The sequence below is a fragment of the Theropithecus gelada genome, chromosome 8 (genome assembly GCF_003255815.1).
Source record: "Theropithecus gelada isolate Dixy chromosome 8, Tgel_1.0, whole genome shotgun sequence".
Classification (NCBI taxonomy): Eukaryota; Metazoa; Chordata; class Mammalia; order Primates; family Cercopithecidae; genus Theropithecus; species Theropithecus gelada.
The window spans coordinates 107,657,323-107,681,811 of NC_037676.1; the positions used below are offsets into that span (position 1 = coordinate 107,657,323).

The window sequence follows — 24,489 nt, forward strand, 5'->3', positions numbered from 1 at the left end:
TTTTTTTTTTTTTTTTTTTTTTTTTTTTTTTGAGACGGAGTCTTGCTGTGTCGCCCAGGCTGGAGTGCAGTGGCCGGATCTCAGCTCATTGCAAGCTCCGCCTCCCGGGTTTTTACGCCATTCTCCTGCCTCAGCCTCCCGAGCAGCTGGGACTACAGGCGCCCGCCACCTCGCCCGGCTAGTTTTTCTGTATTTTTTAGTAGAGACGGGGTTTCACCGTGTTAGCCAGGATGGTCTCGAACTCCTGACCTCGTGATCCGCCCATCTCGGCCTCCCAAAGTGCTGGGATTACAGGCTTGAGCCACCGCGCCCGGCCGTATACATTCTTTTTATTATATACAGGCTTTTATAATTGAAGAGCATCCAGAAAAAAAAGAATTTCTTTTTCTATTTTTCATATTTTATGTATGAAAATATCTGTTAGAGCTTTACTTTTCATTAGTAAAACTCAGAGTATATATTCCAAAAGAAGCATATATTTCAAAAGAAATATATATTGTAATTTCTGTTAAAACTGATATTAAAAGTTACTTTACATATTGATGTAGTGTGAGTATAAATTATGTAAATAAAAATAATAGTAATTTTATTTTTGATAAGTCTATAAGACTATCTTTCTGACTTTGGGGAGGGGTCTAGTATTTTGGTTGACTTTCAGTAATTTGAGAAGAGCAACAAGACAGTTTTCAATTTTTAAAGATGAGATCATTAAGCATCTATGAATAAATAATTATGTTAATAGGAATTAACCATTTTTTAAGTTACCTATGTTTTAAAATTGTTTCTGAAGCAATGCATTTGTAACTACCAAAGACTGGTTTACATAGTAGTATATTAATTAAAAGTATTTTTAAAATCTCTTGGCTCATGCCTGTAGTCCCAGCTTCTCCAGAGGCTGAGGTGGGAGAGTCACTTAAGCCCAGGAATTTGAAACTGCAGCCAGCTGTGATTGCACCTCTGTATGCCAGCCTGGGCAACTGAGCCAGACCCTTTCTCAAAAAATAATAATAATCTTAAATTTTCACATTAACTTTTTCACTTGTCAGTTGGAAACCTTATTCTAGTTAACTAACCTCCTGAACTTCATTTTTCAAATCTGCAAAATAAAAATAGTCATAATTCTCATACTTACTTCACTGGATTATTTTAAAGATCACGTAAAAAAGTGCTTTGAATAGTATTTCATTTTGTATATATACCATAATACATCCATGTAACAACACTGCACTTGTACCCCTTAAATTATACAAATAAAAAAATAGAAAGTGCTTTGAAACTCTTACATGAAACAAATGATGTAGCTCATGTCTTCTTTTGATCAAATTTGTTGTTATAATTACATTTTTTGAAAAAAAGAAATATTCTATTAATTATAACAACAAATTTGTTACATGGATGTATTATGGTATATATACAAAATGAAATACATAAATGAAATCATGTAGTCTATTAATGCTAAGTTCTCATTAGACTTAGCATTAATAATTGAACTTATCTCTTGAATTTATCAAATAAATGATTTAAAGATTGCAATATTTTACATTATTACTATTTTATATATCTTTGCTTGTCTTGCTCTTTGACATAATTGTTCTAAAAGGTGAAAGATTATACATTTTAAACTTGAAACAGTTAATAAGATAAAATCTAATATGAGATGCATGACTTCTGAATGTGGTTGGTGCAGAAACAAAATCCATGGTTCTTTTAACCCTCTACCTTGAGCACACAGAATGTATAATAAAACACGATATGACCAGAGTAGAATTAGGGCATCCTTTTTTTCTTGACATTTGCCCTTTTGAAGAATGAAGGGTAAAACACATTTTTTAAAGGACAAAGAGACTCTGCAAGAAATTTTCAGTTGGATGTCCCTTCATTTAAACCCATCCGATTATTTTGTCTAGGCCAAAGTGTCATATTAATTGAATCCTTTGACAATTACTTTTTGGGGAAACACTAGATACGATACTTATTTCTATTTATGTACATAGATATAAAAATTGTAGTATATGTACTATTTTAAATTATTTATAAGATTGCTCCTTAGGCCCTGGAAATTTCCTAGCACATATCTAAAAAGTGAGAGTGAGAGGCTGCCTGAGCCTTTGAGTATTTAGCCTGTCTGATGAGACTGCTGCCATGAGTGACAATTAGTACAAATTACCATAATTGTGTTCTTTGGATAAAATGCCACATCACTTCTTTGGGAGCAAATGCAGTTTCTACTTATTAAAATGAGTTGGTTACTTCGATTCTTTAGAGGCAGTCAGAAATTCACAATCAGCCCAGTGGTATTCCCATGTAGTCCACTTCAGATCGGTCTGAACAACTCCAGCCCTCCCTTTCCTTTCAGTAAAATAGGTCCATTAATGTAGCGCCCCTCACTCTCATTCTCTCCAAGGGAGTTGTATTTTTATTACTGAAAAAGTATCACATAAATACAAATTACATTTTTTCATTAGAAAACCACTTTTCATTTCAGAAAAAATTCAATTAATTATGAATAGGGTTATGCTTTCATCAGGGAGAGAAATATGTAATTTTTCTTCAAGCCTCAAACACATATAATGAAATCTTTTCTCAGAATCCACTCTTAAGATGGATTTTTAAAAGTATAGACTTTATTAAAATCTCAGTTCAATTAAAATGCATTCAATTACTTTAAATCTTTATTAAAATCTCAGGTAAAATTGTACAACAGTGTAAAAGAGACTTGTACTCTTTACCAGGCAGTTAATTCTAACAAATGAACATAAAGTGCACAGTTTTGCTCTTAAAGAGGGAATCAAAAAAATAAGTTTGGGGCTTGAAGTTGGGGGTGGGGAAGCAATGGAGATGCAGGTTGCTTTCTATGTTATAACTTCTGACACTGGTTTCCTTGGATCTTTCATCATAGGTCATTGTTCCTTGTCTATACGGATGTAGCATTATCTTGTGTGAGTCCCATTGGTGGTACTGCTTAGAGTATATTATTTTTCTCACCACTGTAACAAAAAAAAGGCTCTATTTAAGGATTTTATTTCACTGTCTTCCTTGGATATTTTTGGTACAGTGTCCCTGATTCTTTTTCAAGGGCCGCTTGAAGATGCCATTGAAGATGAGGAAGAAGAATGTCCATCAGAGGAAACAGACATCATCTCCAAAGGAGACTTTCCATTGGAGGAAGGCTTTTCCACAGAATTTGGGCCTGAAAATCTGAGCTGTGAAGAAGTGGAATACTTTTGTAACAAAGGTAATTGTTGATGGTTCGATGTAATATGTGAGTCCACTTAAATGATTTTGTAATGTTTTAAAAAATGCATAATAGTGCTCAAAGTGCTGACCGATAATTCAACCGTCTGAAAACAAGTACAGATTTTTTTAAACATAAAATTTTATTTCGAGGGACACGAGTAACTCCACTCTAATAACCAGTAATTTTTTCTATTGAAACAAATATTTTCATGTTGATTGGCCAATTAACTATGCACATTCTTCATGTTATTGGCCAATTAACTGTAATATATTTAATGTTGATCATTTATTCATTCATTCTTTCAACAAGAATTTATTGAATGTTAATTGTTTGCAAGGCACTAAATTAGGCATTAAATATTAGCACTGAATGAGGCAGAGAGTTCTCAACTAAGGTTCCAGCTCATTCCTTTTGAAAACCGAATGCTTTAGGTGTTTAATGTTGACTTTCAACAGTGAGGATGGTGCTTTGGGGATATTGTCAAATAAAAAAATACACATTCTTTCTCCATTCTAGATACTTTTTTGACACATTAACAATATAATCCAAGAAGCACTTGAGACATATCGCAACTTATTTCCAGCCATGACTTGGAGCCAGATGGCCTTGCCAGTGACTTAGTTCTCATGGAGCATATATACTCATTTGTTTACTTTTTTCATAAGTCAGTTTAAGGTTTCTCATGATTCTTATATATTTATTTTTATTTGATTGTTTTGCAAGTCTTTTATCTCCTCCTGCACCAATGTACAGTTTTCACAAATGCTTGGATCACTTCCTTGGTTTAGAACAGCTGCTTTTGCAGAGGGCTTGACTGGAAGTGTATGTCTGTTTCTGTATGTCTGTGTTTGTGTATGCACCATTTTTATTCAGACATGTTTGTTTCTTAGGCAGATAAATATAATAAAGTGGACTTTTTGTTTGTGTGTGTGTTTGAATATGTTAATCAGACTTCATAGTCTCAAATCAAGAATGCCATTGTAGCTTCTCAAAAAAATGTCAATTCGCGTATCTTGGTGGCCATGTATGTATTTAATCATTAAAAGTTCCAGTATCATTTTCTCTTGTTGATGGTGTCAACAAAAAATGTCAGAAACAAAAGATGTCAGTCAGCTCCCATCCCTGTCGTCAGTAGAACCCCAGGCCCTAAAACTGTGGAAACAGAGTGGCACCTGGACACACTGAAATTCAAAAAAATCTCCTTAATCATGTAGACCTCAAGATGACTTGTAGCATGGTCCTTGTCTCCTACATCAGAGATTTTTAATTGAAAATGAGAAAAGTATGAACAAAATAGGCTTCTTTTCCTAGTGTTGACTCAGATTTCAAGCCAAATTAATATTTTCCTTAGTTGCTAGAACCATTTATTGATGATATGTAGCTATGGCAATAAATCTAAGCTGGCTGGAGATGGATATTTTTTAAATTTATGTTTGAAGACATCTCAATTTTTTTTCTTGTTAGGAAATATATCCTTTTGTGCATTGTAGAAGACCTACCTTATGTTGCGATATTGCAATAAAGAGAGGAGCTGAGAGTTAGAAGGTGGATAAAAGAGTTAATGTATGGATTCATACCTTTTGTCAATTTAATTCATCCAGGAAGGCAGTATGATAGGTATTACTGTATGAATTGCAAATTTTGGGAGGATCTCTGGTTAAGGGCTATGTTTAATAAAAGAGTAAAGAACTCCAAGTTTTAAGGTAGTAATTTCCTGGGAGAAAATAGATTTATGGCAAATGCTTACATGATGATGTAACTGTGGTCTTAGGACAGTCACTCCAGCTGTACTAACCAGAGTCCTGACTCATGAAAAATAATGACAGGCCTTTAGGAACTAAGAAAAAACATTAAATTACAATTGTTCTGAACAGGATTCAGTAGATATTATTATTAATTATTTTATAAACAGTTGGAAAAATGTTTAATGTCAGATGTACATAAAATAATACTTAGTATATGATATAGAGACCATATTAAATAATATATAACCTACATGTATTATAAGATAATTCTGTAATGTTTAGTTTGAAAGTAGAAGGTCATAATGGGTGGGAATAATAATTCTTATTTTCACATGATATTTGTCAGGATAAATAGCAATATTACTATTGATAGGAAAATAATTTCATTATTTTACTCTCACAGAATGTATGACCAGGGAATTCCCACTGAAGTCAGTTGGAACTGGTACAAAGGAAAGACAACTCTTTGATAGATTTTTCATCCCTTGAGGTCATGCAAGGAATGCTATCCATTCTTCACTTAAGTTGATTAGCTACAATGGAAAGAGAATATTTTCTCTCTGGAAAATTAGAAACTAATCTTTCTGTTGAAATTCTCAATTTTTCTCAGTGACACATAATTATATTTTATTGCCAATTGTGAGGAAGAGGACAGATTAGCAATTAAAAGAGTAGAAGTGACCAGGTCGGTGACTCACGCCTGTAATCCTAGCACTTTGGGAGGCCAAGGCAGGTGGATCATCTGAAATCAGGAGTTTGAGACCAGCCTGGCCAACATGGCAAAACCCCATCTCTGCTAAAAATATGAAAATTAGCCGGGTGTGGTGGCGCATGCCTATAATCCCAGCTACTTGGGAGGCTGAGACAGGAGAATTGCTTGAACCCAGAAGGCGGAGGTTGCAGTGAGCTAAGATCGTGCCACCACACTCCAGCCTGTGTGACAGGAGCGAGACTCCATCTCAAAAAAAAAAAAAAAAAAAAAAATACTAGAAGTATTTAAATGGTTAACAATGCCAGTGTCATTACTGGAAAAGCAAATAAGACATATTCCTCTGAAGAAAAATATTTTTAGGCCGGGCACGATGGCTGACACCTGTAATCCCAGCACTTTGGGAGGCTGAGGCGGGAGCATCACCTGAGGTCAGGAGTTTGAGACCATCCTGGCCACTGTGGCAAAACCCCATCTCTACTAAAAATACAAAAATTAACCGGGTGTGGTGGTGGTGCCTGTAGTCCCAGCTACTCGGGAGGCTGAGGCAGGGAGAATTGCTTGAACCCGGGAGGCAGTGGAGGTTACAGCCGAGATTGAGCCACTGCACGCCTGCCTGGGTGACAGAGCAAGACTCCATCTCAAAAAGAAAATAATAATAGTAATAGTAATAATAATAATAATATCTTGGGTTCATTAATGAAACATACTTTTTGCACGTGGTTTAAATCATTTATGACAACTTAAAAATTGTTGATATTTACTAGAAAAGGAATTGGATTATTTGGAAAGTTTCTTGGTCTAAAGGCTACCCATGATCAAAATTTACCCGTGACCTACTTACTTATGTGGGTCCCAAGCATAAAGATTTTGTACATTGAATGTTTTTTTTCTGTTAAACAAAGGATAGCTTGAAAGTTCAGATCAAAAAATGTGGCCAGAAGGTCTGAGTTCTCTAAACAAGATATTTTGACACATTATCAGGGGAGCATACTGAGCATACACATAGAGTTACTACATATTTTTCGTCATATTTTAGCAACTGGATTTTGTATAAAACCAATCATATGTTATCATAACTTTTTTAAAGAAAAAGAAAAACTCTGTACATTTCTGAAGACAGCTTATCATGAAGTTTCTACTTCCTTTTGAAATTGAGCATCTGTATTATACAGGATATTTTCAGTGATTAACTAAAATTATAGTTCTTCAATGGCTTTATTATTGTAATACTTTTCTCAGTTCCACACTGATATTATCTGTGTTCTTGTTGAAGGGCAAGTTTTTCTACAAGTCTCAAAGTTGCATTTACTAATATTAGTAAACTTTCTAGTCATTATAAACCATGTGATTACATAAAACCCAAATCAGTTGTATAATGTAAGATTCCACAGAAATGTCCAAGATTGTTGGTCAGAATTTTATGTTAAAGTTAATGTATAAAATTCTTAATTATATAAATCCATCTCAGAGATACCCTTGTTATAGTTGCATGCTTAAAATTTGAACCTGGCAATTCTATTGGCATTTCCTGTGTCTCTTTTTATTTTGGATTAGTTGCATATTTCATGTTCCAATTTTTCATTTCAAAGAAATGAAAAGAACTATGTTTATAAAAAGATGCTACTTGAAATTTACTTTGATACTTTTAGATTTTAAACATTTTAGCAAAATATAAAGCAATGCTTTCAATTTACATTGTCTTCTTTTGTTTATGAGTTTAGATTACGTGGCATCTTGCCTTACAGTATCTCTGGGAGGAAGGAAACAAGCAAGATTATTTCCTTGAATTTATAAATGATGAAGACATCAAGACTCAGTCCATAAGTGCTATATATTTCCTGTGGTACTGAATTTTTTTGATTCAGTTATTTTGTCTGCCTTTCTTCTGGTTTATGTGCCCTGACATGGAAGTACATCAATGTATTTGTAGAACTAAGCAAATCAATATGAACTGAAATATATGTGATCTGGAAAGCAACCTTGGGAGTTTAGTTATGTCACTATTGGCAGGTGGGAACACCTATATATGAGCAATTCTTGGGTAAACTCAAAGACAGTGAGTTTCAGAGTGGGGTTGGCATGGAGCGGTTCTAATTAATAATTGTAAAGTGAAATAAACATGTTTTGGGATAAATTCCAGGAGAATGTCACAAAATATGTGAACATGAAGAATCAGGTCAGTGTCACTGGATGCTAGTAGAATGTAGTGCTATTAAAAAAAGATAACTCAGTGAGGGGGGTGAGGGATAAAAGACTACACACTGGGAACAATGTGCACTGCTCAAGTGAGGGATGTACCAAAATCTCAGAAATCACCACTGAAGAATTTATTCATGTAACCAAAAACCACCTGTTCCCCCAAAACCTATTGAATTACGAACAACAAGATAACCCCAAAGAAACTACATGTACGTGAACTTTGAATTATCTACAATGATTATCCAGGAAAGTTAAAGAGGGTCCTTACAAATTGTTGACTGATGTTATGATTTTAAAACAAAGGCCAGAATGGAAAATGATGCTATCAATGTTGCTTTGGGAAGACGAAAAATCTTTGTGCCTCGTCCTTGCATCTAGATATGGAGAATGGTCAGAGACATACTTGGGTGTAATTAATGCCCTAGAAAAATGAACTGAAATTAGCAGTCTTCAATTTGGAAATATTAGGGCTAAAAGGAGGGGTCATGATGGAAATACATAAAGTAAGGAAAGATACATGGTGTAACAGTGGAAATTCTCACTGCATTCAAAAAGAGTCCACATAGTGTGCAGAAAACAAAGGTTATTTTAAAGATTCTTTAACATAAAAAATGTAAAGCATACTAAATAAAATAGAATAAAAACCTGGGTTATTCAGACTTGGATTTAGTGTTAGCCCCAGAAGTAAGTAATACCAATCAAAAGCAAACAGATCAGATACTTAATAGGACTGTCAGAACTTTCACTTATGTTCACTAGATCAAATTCAATACAACTCAACCCGTATATTAAGTAAGCATCTGCTTTTTGCCAGACCTCCTTCTCAGAGCTGGGATACAGCTTTAGACAAAAGTCAATCCCCACTCTCAGGAGGAGAGAGAGAAGCAATAAACAGTTGAATCACTTTTTATAATGTTAGGTGAGATAGGGGAACATGAGGAAAAATAAAACAGGCAAAGTTGGTAGGGTGAAATAGCGTGCACACACATGCTATTTCATAGAGTGATGGGGAAGGTGAACTTTGACTGGAGACTTGAGGGAAAGGAATGAGCTTCCTGTACTGAGTCAAGTCTGTAGTACCTATGAGGTTAGTGTTACAGGAAGCCAGAAGAGGACAGCAGAGAGCTGGGGAGCAGAAGAGGCACTGTCACACCTGTAGAACTTGCTGCTCTTGGAATCTGTTGGATTCCCACCACTATGGAAGCCTTCGGGAACAGAACTGTGGAAAGAAACTATAGTGCGTGAGCCACAGAAGAGAGTTGAGGTAAGACTGGGAGACGAGACATGGCCACGACACAGTGTGTATACGCCTGGAGAAGAAAGGCCTGCAGAAAGGAAAGGTTAAGCAGGAAACTGAAACAGGTAAAATGGGAAAGCTGTCAGGGGATACAGATAACCCCAATCAGAATTATCCCTGTAGCCAAGGACTTGATGAGACTCCATCTGTAGCTCATTAATGTGGTTTCCAGAACAGCAGTTTGGGGGTGTTTGAGGATGATATGAGTCACTTTGTTCCCTTCCACAATAGCAGAGTTGGGTTTGTGTTTTCTGTCTTTCCACATTCTTGAATTAGAAAGATCGAGGGGCAGAGAAGTAGAACCAGTTTCGTCATTGTACTCAACTTCTTCTGCCAATAGGCTGCCAGGCTCATTGAAATATTCCCCCCTCCTCCCATCCTCCTTTCTTTCTGTTGGTTCCTGTAGTTTTGTGGCTTTGTTTAAAGATTAAGAAATAAAGAGGAAAAGCCATATTCCTCCTTGTTACTTGTAACAAATCTAAGTTGAGGTTATTGGCATTAATCCCTCCCTGCCCCTGGTGCCTGAATGTTAAGGTAAAGCAACAAAAGTTTATCTAGAGTCTTAACGAAAAGAATTTTTTTTTTTTTTTTTTTTTTTTTTTTTTTGAGACGGAGTCTCGCTCTGTCGCCCAGGCTGGAGTGCAGTGGCCGGATCTCAGCTCACTGCAAGCTCCTCCTCCCGGGTTTACGCCATTCTCCTGCCTCAGCCTCCCGAGTAGCTGGGACTACAGGCGCCCGCCACCTCGCCCGGCTAGTTTTTTGTATTTTTTAGTAGAGGCGGGGTTTCACCGTGTTAGCCAGGATGGTCTCGATCTCCTGACCTCGTGATCCGCCCGTCTCGGCCTCCCAAAGTGCTGGGATTACAGGCTTGAGCCACCGCGCCCGGCCCAAGAATTTTTTTTAAACTGTATATTTATGCAGTTTTGGTTGTGGGAGTAGTAACCGTTGTTTTTCATTTGATCCCATGTCAAACATCATGGTATTTTGTTTCCTCGTTTCTTATGTTCATTTTATTATTATTTTTAGTTCAGAAAGTCTATTTCGCTATATTTTATAAACCTTTCAATGAACATGCTTTCTTTCCTCCTTGGTTATGCCTTTAATGACATGTTTTTGCCTCCTCTGATGCTTGAGTAACTGGAATCAGAATCTGCGTAAGACAGCTCTACCATAATCACTTTGAGTTCAATAAGGAAGGGGACCTTTACCGGCAACTTTTTTCCTTTTTTCTTAACGGGATTAAGAAGCTCAGCTCTTTAAATTCTTGCATATAACATTGACATTTCCAGGGTGTGTTTGGACCAGGGAGTTCAAAGAGAAAGAATAAAAAAGAAAAGCCAATATGACTTTGTTTTTTACCTTGCTGGAGGAACTGTTTGTGCAAATCGCCTATAAGCTTATTGACCTGAATCTTTGACTCCTTGTTTTCTCTGGATTTGGCTGGAGTGGAGACACTGATGGAGCACTGATAGGGCCGATTGAACAGCCCCCAGCTTTGCTTGGCAGGAACCTCCCTTCCCTTCTCCGCCACCTCCCCCTCCCTCCACATGACATTATTGTTCCTTGGCAGAGCCTCTGTTTTCCTGGATTCAGTACTTCTTTTTCCTGAAATTTATTTTAAAATCATTAACTTTTTCTTAGGTAAATCATCTAGCAATGCAAAATGAGAAGTAATACTTTTTAGAATGTAAACATAGAGGTTAATAGTGTCCTATAGGCCAGGTAGTGGCTCACCCTGTAATTCCAGCACTTTGGGAGGCCAAGGCTAGCAGATCACGAGGTCAGGAATTCAAGACCAGCCTGGCCAACATGGTGAAACCCCGTCTCTAAAAACGCAAAAATTAGCTGGACGCAGTGGTGTGTGCCTATAGTCCCAGCTACTCGGGAAGTTGAGGCAGGAGAATCGCTTGAACACGGGAAGTGGAGGTTGCCGTGAGCCGAGATCGCGCCATTGCACTCCAGCCTAGGTGACAGAGTGAGACTCCATCTCAAAAAAAAAAAAAAAAAAAAAAAAAAAAATTTGTGTCCTATAAGTGCTTTTATCTCATGAGATTGAAAAAATTTATACCTTATGACATTGTGGTATCACTCTTTTACAGCCATCTTAAAAGTCCCAAAACATAGTTTTTGCTTGGAATGAGACTGATTTTTTAAAAAACCACAATTGTTGGAAAAATGGGAGAGCATGTGAAGGAACTCTGTTCTTATAAGAGTAAACACTTTCTTGGTTTTGATGGAATCTGAAGGTATAAAAATTTGCTTCATGACTCAGTGTTCTGTATAAGGGTCAGATAAAGCTTTGTCTACTTACCTCATCTCTCATTTCAGATATATCATCATAATTGCAACCAAATTAAAGTGATTAATTTTTATACAATGTTTGAAATGACCCACGGTCATTTATGTGAGTAACATATGATAATATGTACTACTGTTTAGCATATGACAAACTAAATTCATTGTTCTTTCTGTGAGCTGACCAACAGATCTCAACTGTGCAGTCTGCTAAAGGTATTTTTGAGGCGTATTAAACTTGATAAAAAGCTCTTAATCTTCTCACATAAATGTAGATTTTCTTATTAGTAAGTAAAATTTCTCACAATGCTTTTGTTATCATTTGAGAAGCAACAGGCAATATTAAAGCATTTGTCCATCTATTACCTGATGGGATATCTTTACTCTGGTAGGCCTAAACATAGACTGTGTAATGGGAAATGTAGAAAGCTGTGGTGCGATGAATTTAATTATAGTAATAAACTCAGCCACTTTTTTGTTGTTCTTAAAAGGTCAAGTAAAAATAACTGAATGTGTTGCACCAATAAAGTAAATACTGATAAAGGATGCAGATTGCTGTTTCAGCTTCTGTTTTTGTCATTCAGTGAGAGTCCAGAGATTGGCATTAGGGCTATGTGCCAATTATAATAATTTTAATAATGGTAATAACAACGTTCATTTGCTGACTGCTCCTGAAAGTCAGACATCTTCCTGTATATGTATCATCTCTAATCAACTTACTGTCCTACACGGTAGATGCTGTTTTCACCTGTGACTTCCAGAGGCTCAGCAACTTGGCCAAAGTCAACAAAACTGCTAAAGACTAACACAGAATGAAAACTTGCATTACTGGTGCTTAATAAAAATAGAGAACTAATTTTGCTTCCTGATGTCCACTGTTATATAACTCTTGTAGAAGGAGGGAGAGGAAAACATCTGAAGAAGGTTGGATATATGAAGTATAAAGCTCACTTTTTCAAGGTATTTTTACTGGGCATTTTCTATTAAACACTAATTGTACATGATGTGTCAGTCAAAAATAAGGGTGTTTACAAAACCAAATAAAGAAAAAGGCTAACCTAAGTGAATTAGGGATGTTCTTAAAATATTTCTATCTTTTGGTACTTCTTGAAAGACTCTGTCAATATAAACCATTTTGCAATAAGTGGAGTTGGGATTTTGATATAATGTAGGGGGCTATATTGAAAGCACGTTAGTCTCATTATACTAACTGAAAATTATATTGCCTTGTTTTAAAGAAATGCAATAAGCTACAGGTTCTCACTGCCTGTTTCTTATGATGTTGCTTTCAGGTAGTTTAAAAGAGTGAGGACACACCAAAATGTGTGTATTTGGGCAGAAGCCAGTAATAAATGGCAGGAATGTTTACAAATCCATCAAAACTATTTGGATAAGAACTTCAGCCTTGTAGAAATGTTTGCAAAGTGAACTCTTTAAAATAGTTTGACCTCAACACAAAATAAGACTAAATAAAAAACGAAGAAAGGAAGGAAGGAAGAGGGGAAAAGGGCATTGTTTGCAGGGAAAGCTCTGGGCACTGTGAAAACTTTTCACTTTTCTGAAGGAAATGCAGTACAACAGATGGTAAGAGTGGAAGTGAGATAAACATAGGAACTGGAAAAGTAAGCAATGCATTCTAACAGGTTCTATATCAAAGATCTGGAGAAGTAGAAAGATTAGACAAGGAACTGTTCTGAAACTTGACAGTGGCTGTATCTTAACAAGTCTTAGCACATAGCAGAGATGGAAAGTGGAATTGCACAGACAGTAGGCTGTGATTATATTTTTCTGACAGAAAGGAAGGTCTCTTTAAGGATTATTTTTAATGATATAAATTTACCAAGCTGGAAATCTGTCATACAGATATATAACACACTTTGCTTTCTACGTATTTAACAATGCGATTTGATATAATTTCTATTGTTGCTATATGATTAGCTCAAGACGGCATATTTTAGGTCTTAGGTAAATTGTAATTTTTTTCGATGCAAATTATGGCCCAGGCAAGTTAACCAATACTGAGAACCTATGTTACCTGTTTCTTGTAAGCATGGATATGTATGTGTGACCATATGTGATCCTGCATGTATAGAGGCAGAAAGATGACTACATAAATAATTTTCTCATTTCTTAAGGATACAGTGATCTAAGAAAGGAAAGAAAACATGTGCACAAGATAGACAAGGAAATATATATAAATATATATATGTAGAATAGTGTTAAACTTGGGCTGATTAAGGAAGCAATGCATTCACTTCCAAGCTTCCTTATGGTAATGTGCATCATTCTAATGTGGAAACCATTCACCAGCACACATCTGTCTCATTTAATCTGTGCATTCTGTACTCCTATATTCTGTATTTGTGGCTGACTCCTAAAGGGAATACCAAAATACAATAATCTTTAATGGGAAACAATTCTACAAAAATGCAAAATGATACAAAAAAAAATGGACAGGAAAAGTAGCTTATATGCTAAGGAAAACCCAATTCAGATGTGTTTTCTCTACAATATTGGCAGTTGTGTTGGGTGACTTTTAAGATGCCCCTAAAAATATCAAATTACTAATAAAAGGAATGCATTTTGAAAAAGTATGTAGTATGCATCTTATTTTCACACCTAACGTTGTCAAATATATTAGATCTATTCATTCTCCTTTTTAGTTTATTTCACAATTCTTTAATTATTTTTCTATCAAATGATGAACCTAGGACAGTTCAAAACAGTGTGGGACAATTCTGAAACTCAGATAATTCAAATAAATATTAAGTGTTGCTTCAAAATTCTGAGGCTTGTTTGACAGGGGTTTCGGAACACCTGAGCACTGGGGCAGTACCGTTTATCTGAGAAAGATAGTTCTGACCTTTACTGTGGTTACTATGAGGTTAATGAAGCTTAAACTTCAGAACTCCTCATTTGGACAGATTCCTCCCAAGGCCCTGCACCTAATTTTGTAAGTGGGACTTTGAATTCTTTTTCTTGAGGAGGCCCCCTGAATTGTATAAGCTTTGGTTTCCACCAAGCCTGAATCAACCCATTTTAGTACCTGTAAGTATTAGTGATCTTCAAAGGAGACAACCAGGATCAAGAATGTTAAGTTTGTTTTCAACTTCCTAATTTGTTGGAAAACCAAACAGATGCACAAAAAGAGTTTGTATTTATATTAGATACCTGAATTCCAAATCTATTATCATTACAGGGTAGTTATCCTTTGCCTAAAGAGACCACAGATACTCATGAAAAGCCTGATTTTGAAAGTGCTATGCTAAAAAATGAAGAGAGAGGGAAAGAATGTCTACATTTCTGAAACTCTGGAAAATGCTGTGGGTACTATCTATGTTTTTCTGGTGTTATCACCAGCAGCCAAGAACCTGTTGCTGGCACTAAGGGAGGAGACGCTGTTGGAAGACCTTGTAGTAAAAATAGTCTGAATGCATCTTGTGATAACTAATTTGGGACTATCTCTGGTGTTGGAAGCTAGATGTGCATCTGAGTTAGAAGGAGACTGATGGGACCTAGAATATTCTTTTTTTTTCCCAGAGATGTGGAAACTCTGTTAGGATTAGGTGCAGCTGTAACAATAGGTTCCCAGAAGTGGCCACAGGACTCTCTGCCTTGCATCCCGTTGTCCACAACTTTTTTTTCTTTTTTTTGAGATGGAGTCTCGCAATGTCACTCAGGCTGGAGTGCAATGGTGCAATCTCGGCTCCGTGCAACCTCTGTCTCCCCAGTTCAAGCGATTCTCCTGCCTCAGCCTCCTGAGTGACTGGGACTACAGGTGCCCGCCATCATGCCTGTATAATTTTTTTTTTTTTTTTGTATTTTTAGTAGATACTGGGTTTCATCATGTTAGTCAAACTCCTGCCCTCGGGTGACCTGCCCACCTGGGCTTCCCAAAGTGCTGGGATTACAGGCATGAACCACCACACCTGGCCCACAACTTATTTTTATGGTATGGTCCACGCTAAAAGAGAAGCCTCTGTTTTGTTGTCAGGTGGTCATATGCCCAACTCTAAATTATGTTACTATGGAGGGTTTTCAGTTTATGTAAAATGGATAGCTTTTATTTGCTTTGCTTGGTTATTAGAATAATTAATGAATGAAAGCATAATGGCAGTCAGTGCATTCAACATTCCTGTGTTAGCTTATCCAGTAAGTATTTATTGAACACCTGCTATGTCAGACATGTGAGACATGCTGTGGATACGGTGGTAAGTAAACACAGGCAAGGTCCTGGATATCGTAGAATTTACCTTATAGTGAGGAGGCAGACATTAATAAAATAATCATGCAAATGGTGCAGGGTGGTTTGATCTAGTGAGGAAGGTCAGATAAAATGTAAGAATGTGACACTTGGCCAGGCATGGTGGCTCACACCTGTAATTGCAGCACTTTGGGAGGCCAAGGTGGGAGGATTGCTTGAGCCCAGGAGTTTGACACCAGGTTGTCAACATAGGGAGACCTCATCTCTATAAAGAATAAAAAATAGAAAACCTGGTGGGGCATGGTGGTACATACCTGTGGTCCCAGCTACTTGGGAGGCTGAGGTAGAAGAGTTGCTTGGGCCTGGGAGTTTGAGGCCACAGTGAGCCGTGATAGTACCATAACACTGTCCAGACTAGGTGATAGAGCAAGACCCTGTCTCAAAAAAAAAAAAAAAAAAAAAGAATGTGACACTTAAGATGGAATAAAGTTGGGGAGGCATTAACTAGGCAAAAAGAAGTCATAGGGTTTCAGGTAGAGGGAACAGCATGTGAGCGACACCAGCCTGGTGAGCATGCAAGGAGAGCAATAGAGATGGGTGTGAGTTGGACCGGAGAGACCAGGAAGGACAATGATCATAAGGCTAAGGACGGGAAATAGTAGAGATGAAGCATAAAGAGGAAGATAAATATTCTGAAAGCTGAAATATGAAATTGCAAATCTGAGCTTTCCATAAGCCATAGTAGAGAGAGAAAATGAAAGAGGAAGATAATTCCAGTGATGAAGCGGGAGGAAAAACCAGGATTTGTTAGGAGAAAGAAATGTTAGCCCTTATTTGTGAGTTCTGAGAGTCATTCGTCATTAGAGTATTTGAACTAGTGTTATATAAAGGGCATTCAGATAAGGAACGATGCCTTTGTTAGGCCTAGAATATGCATTCTCTATTGGCTACTTCTCCAGCCTTTGCATTTTGAGTGTGTGACTTAAAGTCCTATTTCACAATACAATGGAACACTTTGATAATGAGTGTTTGCTTACGAATAATATTCTTAAATAAACACAGAGGCAGACAAACAGAAGAGATAGTGGTTTTTTACTGGCAGAACAACATAATTATGATTGGGTTATAGTACAGAATATCCTCATTTAGAGACCATAAGGTGTTACTGTGTCTCTTCTTGGAACAAGAAATGCCGTAGGTATTTAGAATCTTCTTCTGATGGGAATGACATTAGTTAGAGTGAGACTTTTTGAAGGGAAGGTAGAGGAAGGGATTATAAGAAAAAATATTTAAATATAAACTTCGAAATATAAATTTTAGAAACATTGTTTAAAATAGAATGTTGGACTGGGTGCAGTAGCTCATGCCTGTAATCCCAGCACTTTGGGAGGCTGCAGCAGGAGGATCACTTGAGGCCAGGAGTTTGAGACCAGCCTGGACAACATAGTGAGATACTCATATCTACAAAACATAAACATAATTAGGTGGGCATGGTGGCTTGGGCCTATTGTTCTAGCTACCTGAGGCTGAGGCAGGAGGATTGCTTGAGCCCAAGAGTCCAAGGTTACAGTGAACTGATTGCATTGCTGCACTCCAGCTTTGGCAAGACTCTGACTCAAAAGAAAAAAAAAAAATAGAATGCCTTGTTTTCCCACACTTGCTTATGTATCTCACCCTTTCATGTGCTCATTGAGAGAAATAATGAGGAATGAAATTATCAAAACACAATACTGATTAAAACTTGCCTTTTTTTATCTCATGTGGAAATTTCCCTTATGCATCAAATCTTCAATGAACTTAAACTTTGAGTAAAACTCTTTTCATATGGAGGATAATATTGATAGCAGGGATAAATATTCAGTACTGTGTTCAATAATTCACTGTTCTTTCTTCCTCAGTTATCAATACTTCAATTGTGACTTTTACATGATGTCGGTAAACATAAACATTAGTATTTTCAATATTTTCCCATTACTAGCTATGATGATACACTACAAATGACAGTAGTCATGCATTAACTATAGAAATTGAGGCTGGGCGTGGTGGCTCGCGCCTGTAATCCCAGCACTTTGGGAGGCCGAGGCGGGTGGATCACGAGGTCCAGAGATCGAGACCATCCTGGCTAACATGGTGAAACCCCATCTCTACTAAAAATACAAAAAATTAGCCGGATGTGGTGGCGGGCACCTGTAGTTCCAGCTACTTTGGAGGCTGAGGCAGGAGAATGGCGTGAACCTGGGAGGCGGAGCTTGCAGTGAGCTGAGATCGCGCCACTGCACTCCAGCCTGGGAGGCAGAGCGAGACTCTGTACAAAAAAAAAAAAAAAAAAGAAGAAATTGAGTTTCTTCTCAGCATGACAGTATTAGCCCTGGACCACTGTTATCAACTGTTTCAGGATTGTTTCCTCATCTACATTCCTCAAATGTATAGCCAAATAAATGTGGGTTCTAGTCTTTTGATCTGCTTAATCTTTCATATTAAGGAATCTGAAACTACTGTCAAAATAATATTTTGTCAGATAGGAAAGCCCCAAATAGGTTACAAAAAAGTCACATGCTTTTTAAAAAATAATTGTATACTGAATATAACTACCCAGAAGATAGCAAAACTCTACATTTTATTATATGTAAGTAGTAAGTCAAAGGGAGATCTGAGTTAGAAAACAGGATGGGAATCCACAAACATAATGGACATAATGGATCTGTTCTTTTCAAACAGTTGAAATGCTTTTTTTTTTTTTTTTTTTTTTTTGGTATTGCCATAAAGGGGACAGCTGTATGTTTTTATTTTTGTTCCTGGAGATTAGAATCGTGTCTATACTTTGGTAACATAGAATTAATTTAACATGACATTTCTGTTTGGATAATCTATAACCAAACAATTGTTTTAAGCTAGACAATATTGTGAGGCTATTAGGCAAAGCAAACATAAACTGAATCTTAAACTTTAATGTCCTCGCCCTTCAGTATGAGCTGCAGTTTTCTGTTTTTGACTGTTACAGTCCTTTAACCAAAGCTATCTTGTCTGATGATAAAACCATAAGTGTATGAAGCTCACACATTTTTCATCTCTTTTATGACCTTATCTTTCATGAGCTTCTTCTGTGAAGGTATCCTAACTATAGGAAGCACCTGGAAAACATATGTGATATCTATTCTCTGATAAGCAGTTGTGAACAAGAAAGTAGATCTGTCACTTCTGAACTGTTCATTGTTAAAAAATACTTTGATGATTTAGCTGATTGCAAAATACATTATAGGGATGACTAACAGCTACAGTAACACTCCTAGTCAAGAAAGTTCAATAGTTATATTGTACAAGAATTTCTATAAGAGGTTAATATTGATAGGAACTACATGGATTAAAAGAGCAAGGTTGAGAAGGGCTGTTTGCTTGCATGACTGCTTTCAAACACTGCTGCTATTCTGTGCTGAAAAAGTGACTGTCTCAGAATGTGGCAAATCTTTAATTTCTACAGAAGTATTTAACTTTCAGTGAAAAGGTGTTTGTTTGCGGTTTTTAAATTATTTTTGCCTGGCGAGTGGAGCCAATGCTTTTACCACCTTACCAACAATACCTAATATGGTATTTAAAGATCCTGTTTCATGTGTTTCAAAGACTATATTCAAGTGCATTTCCCCGAGCCATTTATGCTATGCATTATATTGCTCAATAACACCTTCAATTTCCTCCTATAGGGCTCTCATTGATTCTGAAACCTAGACTAAGAAAAATGGAAAGGCCCACAAAATACGTATGATATCTTTTAAAAGAGTAACAAAAGAGTTTAATCTTGTGACGGAAAACCATTAACTCCATAGCCATAATTTTAGAAATATTATAGATTTTGTTACTGCTTGACATTTATTCCATTTCATCATTTTGTGAATTGGTCGCTGGATATATATAGTGGTTATCCCATTAAATATGTTTGTGCTTTGCTGAAAATGCACTGAAATTTCTATTTAAAAGTATATGAATAAAAAATCTAGAAAGTAAATGAATGGATGTCAAATGAGTTCCTAGCTCTTTCTGTAATTCTCTTCTTGGCATCTTTTTTTTCTGTCTTCCTTTCCTCTTCCTACCAACACAGCTCGTGAAGCAATATCTTAACAAGCTTGTCCTTATTATCTTGCTATTAATTATTCATTCCAGTTTTCCTAAGCTACTCTAGAGTACTGATTTCAAACATAGAATAAAAAATGGATAGAAGTAAAAAAAAAAAAAGTTTATCAATAAAGTCAATTTCATTTAAATCAGGAAGAAGCTTGGGTTAATATCAAAATAAAGTTATATTTATAACTTTTTCATGAGAATAAATATATTGGAAGGAAAGAAGCAAGTCTCTCTTGTGAGAAAAAAATAGTTTCTTAAAAAGTAATTCAGCGATTTCATATTTGATTAAATTATTTTTAATCAGTTATTTTTCATTAGTAAAAAGCATTAAAAAATGAATTATGTCAAAACATTACCATAAAAATAAGAACTAGTTTTCTGACATAAAGTTAGAAGATGAAGAATCTAAAAGTTGGAAAATTTTGACATTTTATTTATTAAATAGAAAGAATGTGCTGAAAGCAATTAATTAGCAAATGTAATGATATTGCCGTAAGTTATGGTAAAAAGAATGAAACTAAAATCTAATTTTTTAACTGGTCAATGAGCAATGGCAATTGATTAACATTTGTATGTAGTTGATTTTACTAAGTGCCAAGTAAAATAGTAAACCGTAGGGAAAAAATAATGCTTATAAAATCAAATCGGTAAAACATTTTATTTTAATATGCAAGCGGCTGGGCACGGTGGCTCACGCCTGTAATCCCAGCACTTTGGGAGGCCGAAGCAGGTGGGTCACCTGAGGTTGGGAGTTCGAGACCAGCCTGAGCAACATGGAGAAATCCCATCTCTACTAAAAATACAAAATTGACCGGGCATATTGGTGCATGCCTGTGGTCCCAGCTACTTGGGAAGGCTGAGGCAGGAGAATCACTTGAACCCGTGAGACGGAGGTTGCAGTGAGCCGAGATTGAGCCATTGCACTCCAGCCTGGGCAACAAGAGCGAAACTCAGTCTCAAAAAAAAAAAAAAAAATTATGCAAGCACAGTGAAGAAATGGGGCTTAAACATGATAAGGAGAAAGCAGCTGTCAGATCACATCCTGCAATCTCTGTTGCTTGCCATGTAGTCGACTTTGACGGTAATGTCCTAATAAGTTAGGGGCATGGTCTTTGGAGTCAGACTAACTTGGCATCAAATCCTGGTTCTGCCACTTACTAGCAGTATGCCTGGGCATCTTTCCACATCTCTCCCTGTTGGTTTATTTTTCTGAACTATAGGAATATGAATACATGGCAGAGCTGTTGATGTGGTGTTTATAAAGTATTTAGCGATATACCTAGTGCTGAGTAGTGCTTGAGAGATGATAGCCATGTTTAGATTTAATATAGAATCTGATCTTGATGACATGATCTATACCTTATTCATCTTTATGATTTCAGTATTTTGCATATAGCAGATATTGAAATGAATATAAATTAAATTCTGATCCATTCTGTTTTCCACATCCAAATTTATCATTTCATATGAGATTCTTTTGTTTTAGTCATCTTTCTTTTTTTATTTGCATTCTTCCTTTAAAAAATATGATTAAATAATTAGAAAGTTTAAATTATTCTTTCCTCTCCAAATTTTTTTATTAATGTGATATATATTGCATACACCTTACCTAGTTTTATAAGTAGCTTAAAAGAGGTACAAACTGTAATTTATTTTGAGCTGTTAAATGTGTATACTTAACTACTTTTGTAGTGCTTCTTTAAATACTCTGCAATACTTATTTTCAATATCTAATTATTTGTAATGCATGAAACAAATTAGAGCAAATCATCCAATGAATCTAGGTTATCATTATTGAGTATTACTACCAAGTTGAAATCTAAGCTCTACAGTTCTGATCTGGCAGTTAAGTGACATTTAATGAAAGTTTTTTAATCATATGAAACTACTAGTTCAGTCAACCCCTTAATAGGTTGAATTACAATATTTTCATCTTGCCATTTTCTTTTTCTATCAGATATTGGATGATAATGATCAGGGGTAAATTTGGAATATATGCATGAAGGAAAGGACTTCACTCAGTCAGCCATTAGGCAGTTGAAGTATTTTTCAAACTATTTCTTTAGTATCTTAAAACGTCTTCTGGATTATACTCTTACATCATTGAACTATCTGGTTTCACCAACTTCAAGCTGCCATGTTTCCTGCACAATAACTTAATTACCATAATCTTTTTCCTATGGAATTCTTTGGGAAGGTAGCTACCATTTTTAATCTTAAAAATTGTTTCTGGCTGCGAGTGGTGGCTCACACCTGTAATCCCAACACTTTGAGAGGCCCAGGCAAGTGGATCACCAGAGGTCAGGAGTTTGTGACCAGCCTGGCTAACACAGAGAAACCCCGTCTCTAAAAATACAAAAATTAGATGGGCATGGTGGTGTGCACCTGTAATCCCAGCTACTCAGGAGGCTGAGGCAGGACAATCACTTGAACCCAGAGAGCGGAGGTTGCAGTGAGCCGAGATTGTGCCACTGCACTCCAGCCTGGGTGGCAGAGTGAGACTCTGTCTCCCCCCGAAAAAAAAAGAAAAAAAAAAGTTTTTTCTAGTCATGTAGCCTCAGGATATTAAACCTACAAAATTCAATTTCACATCTTCAAATTTTCAGATATTTATTGGTTTCTTCCTCCAAGAAACTTCTGTAGTATCAAGTCTGGGTTTGTTGTCAAGCTTGTGTGCTCCTGTCCCATCATGAACTTCTCCCCTCAAAGCACTTATCACACCGGCTTGCAATTCCCTATTGATCTGTCTATATCCTACACTGGTCTATATGTGATGTATGAGAGAAGTCCTTTGTTTTATATTCTCAGTGCCCAGCACAGTGCCTGGCCCTCAAAAAGCTGTGTTTTAATGAATAAAGAACACTTTGTATCACTTCTGTGTAACAGAGGTGAACGTTTATCAGTTCAACTGGATCATTTTCTTTAAGTTCTAATTTTTGTGATAACTCTGATTAAATCAGCAATGTATTCTTCCAGACATACTCCTTTCTATTTTTTCTCATTGTTTTTTCTTCCAAAAACATGTAATTTGCCTAATAAAGTATTTTGGGGTAGACTTACCCATAGTCTCACAAAAATTGGGAGAGAGAATGTTTGAGATATTAGTGTTGTTACGGATGTGTAAGGGAGAACTCAAAAGACCCAAAGTCTGACAAGGTGCGCTCATGGGAACTTAGTCAATATAGGTTGGTTACTGTATTTGTATCACAGGGTCATATCAGTCCCCCCACTGAAACACCTCCAGTGCATCTCATTGCAGTCAACATGAGGGTGGAACTCCAGAATTCATTATATGACTTCTTCATGGTCAGTCTCTTTCTACGCTTCTGATCTCTGAATTTCTATACTTTATGTCTTACCACTTGGAATTATTCATGAACTATCTTAATTGTAGGTTTTTATCAGTGGCTACTGCTCTCATGCATATTGCCTATTTCCCCAACTAGATTATATAGTCCTCAACAGAAAATACTGGGGTTTTTTTCCTTTTTCATATTTCTCATTGTATTTTCAAAAGTATGTGTGAGTAATGTTCATGATTGGTTGAATTTTGCATGGCACCATAGGTTTCCAATGACTAAAATGTAAAAGTAAGATGCAGGAAGGCTTACTCCTTTGTGTGAATCTAAGGACAATACAGTTAATACCTGAATATAAAATAACTTCTCTAAGTGGTTCTGCTTAGATTTTATTCTCTGTGATCTGGGCTCTTGGCTATATAATTTTTAACAGTGTGGCTTCATGGTTGCTTGTTAATGGGTTGCTCTGGGATTATTATTCAGGTGTTCACGGTTCTCAACTGGAGGAGAGATGTAAAGAGAAAGGATGTTTTGGAAAGAATGCCAGACTAACAATTAGGAGACTCAAATTTAATTTCTAAACTTGTACAAACTGCTGTTCTTGGTGACCTTTATGATGCCATAGCCCTACTATCCTGCTTGTTGGGGAAAGGAGATTTACATAAAACTGCTTCAGTATGCCACCCCTGTGATGTGTGGGAAGCACTTATTGCTGGAACATGAGATTTGGGGAAGTTCCTTATGCAGAAACTAATACGGTAGCTGTAAGTCCATGGATAAGGTATTGACCCTATCTGTGCATCAATTTCCTGAATAGTAAGTTGATCTAATTTGGGCTACATGATTTCCAAAGTCCCCTCTGGTGCTCAAATTCCTGTGTTTCAAGACTCATAAGGAATGAGAAAAGTGCTTGGAAGGGGTGGATGCTATTTAAAAACTGTAGGGTATATTCTCTATTCTTTGTCATTGGGGAGAACGACTCCTTTTGTATACATCCCTGAATTAGCTCCCAGAGTGAAACTCCATTCAGTCTGTGGAAATGTAATCAAAAGGTCACTCATCTAAGTGGTAAATAATTGCGTGGATTCTAGCCTCCATGAAAAATTAAGTGTTGGAAAGGTCAACATTTCCCCAAATTGGGTCAGGTATCCCTAGTGGCACTCAAGAAGATTAAGATGGTACACTGATATTTTATTAAATAGCCTTGAATCAATGGTAAAAAAGTTAAGTTTCTTATATTCTTTGTATATCAGTGAGAATGTCTCAATTTCATATTACCATTTATCACTTAAATACTCCTCTAGTACTTGCTACTCTTTCTAATACAAAGCAATGAGATAGAAACTCAGAGTCTAAATAGACATGGTAGCTAGCATTTAATAGT

The 24,489-nt window shown here is 36.4% G+C and overlaps 1 protein-coding gene across 3 annotated transcripts in view; it reads left to right on the forward strand.

The window, feature by feature from the left end:
- The window catches only part of ZFPM2 (zinc finger protein, FOG family member 2), a 489,523-nt gene that overhangs the window by 91,610 nt on the left and 373,424 nt on the right, over positions 1 to 24,489 (forward strand). For 2 of the 3 annotated variants that reach the window (XM_025393837.1, XM_025393839.1), the window contains exon 2: positions 3,077 to 3,235. The exons of the other annotated variant lie outside the window; for it this stretch is intronic. In XM_025393837.1, the coding sequence (XP_025249622.1) occupies positions 3,077 to 3,235 (159 nt within the window). The remainder of the gene's footprint in view (positions 1 to 3,076; positions 3,236 to 24,489) is intronic. 3 annotated transcript variants of the gene reach the window in all.